General features: G+C 48.2%; 1 protein-coding gene across 1 annotated transcript; it reads right to left on the reverse strand.

The window, feature by feature from the left end:
* Positions 1 to 919: 919 nt before the first annotated feature.
* On the reverse strand, positions 920 to 9,996 carry LOC128068948 (pregnancy-associated glycoprotein 2-like). The gene is made up of 9 exons (XM_052662226.1): positions 9,944 to 9,996; positions 8,617 to 8,767; positions 7,677 to 7,794; positions 7,460 to 7,578; positions 6,061 to 6,260; positions 5,091 to 5,207; positions 3,060 to 3,204; positions 2,871 to 2,972; positions 920 to 1,072 (listed from the first exon to the last, which is right to left on the reverse strand). Exons 1-9 carry the CDS (start codon positions 9,994 to 9,996, stop codon positions 920 to 922), a joined length of 1,158 nt encoding a protein of 385 aa, XP_052518186.1.
* Positions 9,997 to 10,321: the final 325 nt, after the last annotated feature.

Raw genomic sequence — 10,321 nt, forward strand, 5'->3', positions numbered from 1 at the left:
TTTATATGAGTGGCATCCTCCCCAGCAGCATTGGAAAGGGTGCTATATGCCAGGTGCTGTGGTGGGCCCACAGGATAGAGGGCTGATTTAGGAACCCACCACCAAGTCATGGAGATCGATAAAGAGACCACTCCAAAAGAGGGAAGGGAAGGGGCGTGCTGGTCCCTGGAGGAGAGGGATGGCTCAGGAATCCACACGGGGCTGCCACATGGGGAATGGAGCTGGAAAGGACACAGTGGATGTGGGTGGAAGAGAGCTGACAACTGGGATGGGGGACAAAAGGGAACCATCTCAGTGCGAAACTCTTCAATCAGAGCCCCCTGAGAGCAGAAGGCCACTGCCAATGTGCCTCTGAGTTGAAAGGAAGAGAATCTATTATTATTACCCTAATGAGGAGGTGGTGGAGTTGGTGGGGTAGTCATAAACTCTCCCATGGTCTAGAACATCCCCCAGCCACTACCTTTGTGGACATTTCTCTCTGATTTCAAGATCATGATTCTGGAGTAAACTAGAAATCACATTGCCTGTGGGGGCAGGGCCAAATGACAGTATAAAGCCTATGCCCTATGCCCTCCCCAGGATGGTTGGTCCAGGGCTGGACACAAGATCTGAGGTAGACCAACCAGAGACCTCCAAGGTAAACTAATGTTTTCTGAACTTCTTTCCTTCCTGGTTAAATGCCCTAGAGATATAAAACCCTGGGACAAGATCCTGCCTGGTTATGATGCACCTCCCAGACCCAAAGAGAGGCACCCATTCGCATCAACACCACTGAGATAAAATCCTTTATTCTTTACTGAGAATAAGGTTTTGCAGAGCAACAAACACAGTTCCTCAGCATTCCTGGGAGGGAGTGCCTTACGTGTGAGTGAGTGTGTGTTTGGAGTGGGCCTGACTGATTTCTGTAGCAGCCCAGCATTTACACTGCATGAGCCAGGCCAATTCTGTTGTTTCTTCGATCGAAAACCAAGAAATACTGCTTCAGGAAGGCATCACCCAGTATCCAGGTCTCTGATTTGGTCACTTTCTGTGTGCCTCCTAGAAAAGCACTGAAGCAGAGGCTGGAAGTAATCTAGGGGAGACAGAAATGCACACCAGTCAGCTGGAGCCCTTACATGCCGCCCCCCTCAATATGCAGAGCTGGTAGGTTCTCCGTTTTATTTCCCTCCTTTGGTAAGAATCAGGTGGCTTTCTCCACAGCTGCAGAAGAGGGCGTACATCCAAGACTAAGAAGGGTCAATACCTGTGATTTTCCTGAGGGAAGGGAGTGGAAGAGGGGAGGATTGGGAGTTTGGGATTATCAGATGCAAACTGACAAAGTGAGGATGGATAAACAATAAAGTCCTACTGTATAGCTCAGGGAACTGTATTCAGTATCTCACAATAAATTGTCATGGGAAATAGGAAAAGTGTATATATACACACATATATGTGTATGTGTGTGTGTAACTGAGTCATTTCTCTGTATGGCAAAAACTAACATATCACTGTAAATCAACTATACTTCATTAAAAATTTTTTTTAAAGAGCAAGAATGGTCTGTGGTTCCCCTTACACTGCTGTTTTCCTTCTGTCTTCTTTCCTTCTGACACCGGCTAGATGTTTTCTCTGCACAGAATGCCGTTTCTTCTCCCCTTTCCCCACAACCCTTTTCTTTTAAGACTGTGCTCAGGCCCTCTTGGAGAAGGCAATGGCACCCCACTCCAGTACTCTTGCCTGGAAAATCCCATGGACGGAGGAGCCTGGTAGGCTGCAGTCCATGGGGTGGCTAAGAGTAGGACACGACTGAGCGACTTCACTTTCACTTTTCACTTTCATGCATTGGAGAAGCAAATGGCAACCCACTCCAGTGTTCTTGCCTGGAGAATCCCAAGGACAGCGGAGACTGGTGGGCTGCCACCTATGGGGTCACACAGGGTCAGACATGACTGAAGCGACTTAGCAGTAGCAGCAGCAGACCCTCTAGGAAGCCTTCCTGAGCCCACAATCACTATCCTTGGCCACTCCAGGCTGGGTTGGGTGACTTACCCTGGTGCTCCCCTAGTCTCTAGGCTTCATCACCCCTAATCTGTCCCTGTCCCACCTTTGCACAGCCCTTAGGGGTGCCACGTGCATGGAATCCAGCATAAAGTTGTCTCAACACAAGCAGGCTTCCTCATTCCTCCCTGAGGCTGATGGTTTAGAATTACTGCATTTCCCTCTCTTCCTCAAAGCCTTCTTTGAGCCCATCAGCCTGCTCTGAACTCCCGCAGGGAGCTGATATGAAGCCTCCACCCTGTGCTGGGGCTGAACAGTCACTGTGCACCCTTTATTCACCTTAGCATCCATCCTCCCCATAGAGGGGTTGGTACCCCAGCTCACAGAGGAGGCCCTGGGGCTTAGCGAGGGGAAGTTGCAACCAAGCATTAAGGCAATCATGTAATTTGTCATCCCAATCTGGACACTTTCGAGATAGGAAGGGAGACTGCTAAACACTATGGTGGGCCAGCACACTGGGACTGTCCTCAGCCAACCCCCCTTGTCACACAGTCTCTTTCAGGGATTGCTAGAGTTGACTTTCCATGTTTCTGCATCTGAGGTCTCTGGATGAACTGAAGGTCTGTGAGAGCAGAGACCCTTAGTGTTCTCCTCTCCTGTAACTCCCACCATGCCAGCTGGTGTCTCTACATTTATTTCAGAAGGAGAGAGTCCCAGACTGCCCCTTACTCTCACGTGGTTGATTTTGAGGGAAGCACTGGCCCAACCACAGGGCTCAGCAGCATCTGTAATGATGCAACTGGGCCTGCAGAGGCCGCTGTCCTCTCGGCAGCAGCCCAAGGATTCCTGCAAGTCCCAGATTTGAGAACTGGCCCCTAGGGTTGGCCCCTCACCGACACGATGTAGTCTTCAGTGCGCATTGGGTAGTCAATGCCATTGATGGTGAAGACGACATGAGGGGTTGCAATACTGTCGCGACACGAAATCGAGGAGTACTGTGAGAGAAAGAGGGAGAGGGGTCAGCCCAGCAAATCCTTGTTGTGTGGGCAGCCCTGGAGTGAACCTGTGGCATGATCCTTTACCTGGCAACCGTGGTAAGGCCTGGCCCTGATGAGTCTCTGAATGTTGGTGATCAGTCTTGTCGGGCCATGCACGAATGCGGTCCCGGTGTCCAGAATGGCCTGACATCTACTGGAACAGCCAATCACCTTCCCATTCACAGAGATGCTGGGAGGCAGTGGGACAAAGCAGGCTTCACTCTGAAGCCTCCCCCAGGAATCCCCCCTCTTTGACTATCTCCAGAACAGTCCTTCAGCTCTTGCCCTGACTGTTTTCCTTTGCTCTGCTCACATCACTTTCTTTGACTTCCTTTCAGTTCTTGCATGCACCAGGCTCTTCCTACCTCAGGTCATGGGCTTGTGCTGGTGCCATTTCTAGAAGATCCCCATTACCTTTGTATAGCTCATCTGTCCTCATCTTCCAGGTTCCACCTTAACTGTCCCATTCTCAAGGAAGCCTTCGCTCTGAACTAGATCAGGCTCTGGTCTTGCTCAGTCTCTGTGGACTCTTCCTCATGTCTAGCACATACCAAAATGGTAAATCCTTATGTATGTGAGTCATTTCATGTATGTTTGCCTTACTAGATGTAGGTCAAATTGTATCCTCAGTGCCTCCCTCAAGAACCTGGCATTTGTGGAATAAATGAATGAAAAATTGCAACTGGATACAGAGACCTGTATCTGGCCAATAATGGGTCAACTCACACATTGAAGATAGAGGTTCCCCCGGGTAGCAGATGCTCAGACTGGTGATGGGGGAGACCAGACTGTCCTGGAAGTGAGTATCTCCAGCACCACCCCTTTACCCAACTCAGACACTGAGGGCCCTGCCAGGCAATGCCTGAGTTAACTCAGGGGACCTCCAAAGGTTACCTAAGATTTTATCTGAGGATATCACCCAGAGTCCCATCATTATTGCCACTTGTTCTCATGCCACTCCTGGATCTCAGCTTCCTGATTCTCTCAGCCCCTGCCCCATTGTGTGCCCAGGGTTGGGGATAGGTAGGTGGTTTGTTTCTTTCTGTGAGTTGCTTTTAGGTCTCAAGAATGCAGACAGGGACTTCCCTAACCACTAATTCTAGTGGTTAGGAATTGCCCTTCCAAAGCAGGGGACACGGGTTGTTGGGGAACTAAGATCTCATATACCACCAGGCAACTAAGCTCAAATAGCCCAAAAAGAGCCTGCGTGCTGCAACGGCTGAGCCCAAGGCCTGCAAACAGCAAGCTCAGGCACTTTAGAGCCAGCAGTCCACAACAGCTGAAGCCCCCACACGGCAACTAGGGAAGCCTCCAGGCGCCACAGCTAGAGAAAGCCTGTGCGCTGGAAAATGCAGCAAAAATAAAACAGACAAGGGAGCCAACCTCCCTTGTGGAGAGCAGCCAACCTCTCTCCACTGCTAGGTAGCTTCTCCCTAAAGAGACTAGTTTTCCCGGGTTTGTCCAGAACTTTGTTTCTGAAAATGAAAATGAAAGTGAAAGTCGCTCAGTCGTGTCCAACTCTTTGCGACCCTATGGACTGTATAGTCCATGGCTGAAACAGCAATTTTGTGTACTGAGAATCCCTTCAGTCTCAGATAGCTACGGGCATCTTATCACAACCCTGTTCAGGCTGGTGAAATTCTCCTTAATCCTCTGTTCACTGCACATTAGGGTCCTCAAACCATGCTCCCCACCTCACAGCATGGTAGATACACCCCTCCCAGGGCTACACACATCTACCTGGATCCTGTTCAGGACCCTGGTTAGAGCCCTGGTCACGAGGCCTGGGGCAGTTATGGGTGGTATGTGTACCTGTATTTCTGTGTCTGCTCATGTGCATGTCTGAATGTGTCTGTGTTTCTGTGCATGTGTATCCGTGTGCCTGTGCATTTTTATATGTGTGCCTATGTGTGTGTTTCTGTGTGTGTCAGTGTGGGTCTATATGTGTGTCTCTGTGGGTGGAGAATATAGCTGTGTGTGACTATGTGTCTGTGCGTGCATTTGTGTGTGTCTGCCTGAGTCTGTGTGTACATGTGGTAACATCACTTGGGGTGGCCCTTAGAGGGAGAGACTTACCGATCCACAGTTATCTGCCAGCAGCGAGATTTGGACACTGGTACCCAGTTGAGATCTCCCTTGTAATAGGAATGGTCCACCCCACCAAGCATTACCACGCTGCCATACCCCTTCTTGCTGGAGAAAGAAGGGGGGAGTGTCATTGGAGGAGAGTAATGCCAGGCAATGACTGAAGGCTGTGCTTATCCACACATCAGAGGCACTACTACTGTTCCCATTTTACAGATGCAAAAATTGAAGCATGTAGGGACTGAGAACCTGACCAAGGTTGGTCACGGGCTAATCAGAGGCACAGAAGTGGTTAGAAGCTGGGAAGCCTGGCCAGGCTTTGATCACCCAGCCTTCTGAAGAGAGCCTGGCTCCCTCTAGTGTGATGGGTGCTCAAAGATACCGTCAGAAGACTCCCTGCAGGAGGGATCTAGCTTCCCCTTGTCTAAACTATCATTCTTCAAAAGAGCTCAGGCCAGGAGGTGCTAAAGGCGTGGGTTCAGGCTCACCCAGGGTTGGATTCACTGGCCTGTGACCTGTGCCATCCATGGGGCCCACACTCACAGATCCCACATTTTCGTTTTTCACTGGTTCCTGAAAATTGTAGCTAGTCCTTGGCTCCTGGTGAAATGTTATGAATGGGGAAACATTCCTGCCATCCCTCTCCTTTTTCCACATCAAATCTATCAGCAAATCCTGTTGCCTTTTTCTCCAACCCATTTCCTGACACCTTCCATTGCTCTCCCTCTTCTCTCCATCTCCCTGGACCAAGCTGCTGCCCTTGAGCCAATGAGCACATCTCTGTTCCAATAAAACTTTATTTACAAAAAACCAGTGTTGGGGATAGGTGAGGCCCTAAGGACATAGTTCTCCTGGGCCAGACTATCAGGAAACCTCTGAGTCAGGTGGTCTATAACCATTTATGCAACTGCAAGTATCTTAAAACTAATCTGAAGAGAGGTCTTGTCCAGCTAAGACTTACTTGTTCAAGTAGAAGGCAAACACGGGCTCAGAAATGACTTTTTGTAGCATCAGGCTGTCAAACACAGGGATGATCCCAGTGGTGGCGAGGCTGGGGTAGCCCAAACCAAGGACTCCCTCAAAAGGTAAGAGTGGCAGGATCTTGCTAATCTGCCTGTAGGTCAGGGCAAAAGTCTGGTTCATGATGACAAGGTCCCCAATCTGTGGGAGAGGAGAGTTTACCCACATAAAGTATTGGGAAGTAGGGCTGGGGAGGAGATGCCATTTAGCGCTGCAGAGAAGAACTGAGGCCTGGCTGTGTCTTGGGTTGATCTCAGATTGTTAGACCAATCTGGGACAGGAACTCGGTTTCCATTGGTGTGGGGATGTGGATTTTAACAACACATGCTTGTCCTGCGAACACCATCTGAGTGAGTCAAACTGGCCTCATGCCTTCTGTACAGTTGGGGCAACCTAGACTCAGGACAAGACCAAATGGTTCCCACCTGAGGAAAAAGTGGGTAGAGAGCAGGGTAGTCTTCTCTTTGGCATCACTGTGATCTGATAACAGAAATGGACTGAATTCATTGCAATGCATCATGGATTCTGCATCCGCCCAGGAAGACGTAAGCCCATTATACAAGGTCGCTGGCTAGGTTCTTATGAAAACTCTGCTTGGAAAACAGGCTTTGGGGGATGTGGGTGTATGTGTATGTGTATGAGTGAAAGAGAGCAAGCTAGAGAGGGAAAATACTCAAGCACTTTGGTGGAAGAGGACCATAGTTTTTGTTTGATTCTCAAAGGCCCCCTAGAGTGAAGAACCCTAACAGGCTCCTCCAATATGTGTGCCCACCTGCTTTCTCTGCCTGGATACCTGAAGCCCTCGGCTGCCCCTAGGGGCTCCAGGTCAGTTTTATCCTCTCCCCAAATATCCAACACATGCTTGAATCCTGACTGGCCAGCCCAGCTCCACCACCTACCACATGTGTGAACTTTGCAAGGCCCTTGCTTTCTGCACCTTAGTTCCCCTACCTGTATCATGAAAATAATAAAAGTACCTGCTGCATGGTGTTGCTGCAGGGTTAAATAGCTATTACCATGAAAGTGCCCGGCACATTCTTAGAAGGTAAAAGTGATGATCTTCCCCCATCTCTCCCTGCTCCCAGCAAAATAAACCTTGAGCTTCTCAAGGGCAAAGTAGCTGCAAGTCCACACCCCAAGCTACTCTCTGTGTTAGCCACTCTGGAAGATTCTGTTAGCTAGGATGCTCTCTCCCTAGAGACAGGGTCATTTTTTGTATGGGCCTCAAATATCTAAGGGACTTTGGGGAGGATGGGCCCTGTCATCTAGCCCTGCGTCTGTTTTATAAGCAGCAGTTGCTCCTAGGGCCAGTCCTGACTCTCCTTCTGTTTCCACTTTACCTGAACAATGTCACGGCCAAAAAACCCAGTGATCTGCCCAAGCTCATTGCAAAAGTACATGTGACGGTCTGTCATCTGGAAAGTGGTAGACCCACGAGGGTTGAAGAGTCTGTGTTTACCTGCAGACACAAAGGATGAGGGCCTGTCATGTGCCAAGAATCAAGAAGGAAGTGAAAAGGGGAGTACAAATGGGCAAGGGGAGGGAAATGGTACTCACCACAGCCTGGATCAAGGCAGAAGACAGAGGACACCCAGAGGTCAGAGGAGCCGGTGTCAAAGAGGACCCTGAACTGTTGAGGGGGTGTTCCGATGCTGATGTTTCCAAAGTAGAATATCTACAGGGACCAAGGAGGGAAGGTTAGGGCAGGCCTGGCTGTGGTGTCCACCCCCGATTCTCAGACACTCTAACCCTCTGGGTGTTCCTTGTCTCCTGACATCATGTTATCATGTTCCAAACACCCCACATCACAGCCTCTGCTCAGACTGGAGCCTTCACTTTAGAAGCTCTCCAGTCTCCTCTTTGAATCCAGTATGAACACCTCCTTCTCCAGGTGACCCTCCTAGGTCACCTCAGACCACTCACTCTAATCGCAGACCATGTCCAATCAACAGCATGCAGGTGACCCTTTCATTTGATGTGTGTTTACTCTTTGCCTCTCTCTTGTGCATTCTTGAAGAAGAGATGATACCTCTTTTTCAAATCAGTAACAGTAACTATAGTGTTAGATTTTTATGGCATCACATGCCATGGGGGCTCAGTAACTTTTTACCGCTATCTTTCTTGGATCCATGGAGGCTGAACATCCTCTGCCTAGGGTTTCACACTTGATTGAACTTCTGATCAGCCATGATTGAGCCTTCATCTGTAACTCAATGGCTCACTTCATTCAGAAAGAAAAATCTGCTTAAACTAATATCTTTAGCACAGAACTGGGGGTTTAATGGTCACCTGGTCATTGCTGGGTCCAGTCACCACAGACCAAGAGTTGAGGATAAGAATGCCTTCTCCTCTGGGGATGGGGTCCCTGTTCCCACAGTGTTTCTGCCTCCTGTAGGAGCCCCAACCCCAATATCCTACCTGGTGCCTCCAGATGAGCCCCAGTGCTAGGCCAGAGCACTAGGGGTGCTGGGGAGCACCATCCTCCCAATACACTCACATTCTTAAAGTTGCTCAGGGGATGTGTAGAGAATTTCTGGTCATTAGCAGAATGCTGGGACAGGCTGTAAGCGTGTTCTTCCAGGAAACTGTTCATCAAGTTTTTTCCCTTGAGAGTTTTTTGCATGGTGCTCATCTTCATTAGCGGGATTCTTTCACAGAGCAATGAGGAAGAGAAAACAAAGAAGAGGCAGCAGTCAGATGTCCATGTTAGAGTATAACTGTCATACCCGGCTTTGTAATGACACTGTGTATTTTCCAAGCGTTTTTGTGAGTGTCACGTTATTATCGAGATGCCATGGAAATACCATGGCAAAGACCTAGGTCTGAACACAGGTTCTGTCATGTAATCTTGGATAAGGCGTATGACCAGTAGGAGTCTCAGTTTCCTCATTGGTAAAAAGGTAGAATGTTATAATCCCCACCCCCCACCCCCATATAGAATGTTTTCTGTATTAACTGAAATTATATGATAAATATACCTGTTATATAGATGGATACAATGTACTTAATATATAGGATGTCTCAACAGTGACAGTCATTGGCATTGTTGTGGCCATCCCAGTGTATCTTTCTCAAAAATATCTCTTGAGAGGGAGGCAGAAGAGGGATCATTATCCTCTTTTTACAGACTAGAATCTGAAATGCAGGGCGTTTGTGACTTGGCTGTGATCACACTGCTTGTTGGAAGTAAAACAGCTTAGGAATAATCTTGCTGATCTTCCTTCCTCCAGGGTTCAAGCAGAAGAGTGGGTTGAGAGAAGACGCCAGGAGATGGAGAACAAATTAAGGAAGTTAAGAGGCTAGAGAAGGAAGGAAGAATCAAAATAGAAAAGAATAAAAGAAAAGAAAAAATGCAGAGTTCTGCATGCACAGAGACATCCAAAGAGATGGAGAGATAAAAGAGAGAGATACGGAGATGAAGAAACAGACACATACATGCACAAGTAGAGAGAAAGCAGAGAGAAGACCGAGAATCAAATGCAAGAGAAATGCTATTACTCGGGACCACACATACAGTTACACAAGTTGTCCACTGAACAATTCCAAGGAGTGCCATTTTCATCTAGGTCATGATGTGACTGAACGCCTTTAGTTGTTAAACCCTGCAGGCTTACCCTAAAACCCTTGGGCCCCGTGGTGCCCATGGCAAGGTACTCATCAATAAGTGAGAATTGAACTTTAAGACTGTCAGGAAAAAATAAACAGAAAAGAAACAAGGACTGTCAGGGATTGATTTCATTCCCTTCTAACCCTGATGAGTGGAAGAGGAAGACAAGAAAAATCCAAGGAAGAGAGATGATGCCACATAAGATCCCTGTACTTACATGACTATGCACTCTGAGAGGGCCACCAGCCCAAGGATCCCAAGCCACCTCATGCTTCCTTCTTGGGTCCAAGCACTCAGAAAACAGCAGGTTCTAAACAGGCAGTGGTGGTGATGATCACCTAGTTTTATATACTCTAACCTGTTGGAAGAGTCTCTATATGATACGAAAATAAAACCCTTGATAAAATCTTTACCTCCCTCAGTGTCTGTAAATTATGGACTTGGAACATTCTTAGAATACAAGGGTTGTCACTGTAATCTCTTCCTACGTGCTGGACTGAAAAACCAAATTGAGCTGCATAAACTAGGAATGTGGAGACTCTTGCCATCTGGAGACAAAAAAGAATTCAATAAAAATTAATTATAGGGGCCGTGC

Source organism: Budorcas taxicolor, chromosome 25 (genome assembly GCF_023091745.1).
Source record: "Budorcas taxicolor isolate Tak-1 chromosome 25, Takin1.1, whole genome shotgun sequence".
NCBI classification, from domain to species: Eukaryota; Metazoa; Chordata; class Mammalia; order Artiodactyla; family Bovidae; genus Budorcas; species Budorcas taxicolor.

Coding starts and splice junctions, on each gene's coding strand:
- LOC128068948 (XM_052662226.1), bottom strand. CDS start 9,996: ATGAGGTGGCTTGGGATCCTTGGGCTGGTGGCCCTCTCAGAGTGCATA. Junction 8,768..9,943: donor CTCTCAGAGTGCATAGTCAT/GTAAGTACAGGG, acceptor GCTCTGTGAAAG/AATCCCGCTAATGAAGATGA. Junction 7,795..8,616: donor CCCTGAGCAACTTTAAGAAT/GTGAGTGTATTG, acceptor TGGTCCCTGTAG/ATATTCTACTTTGGAAACAT.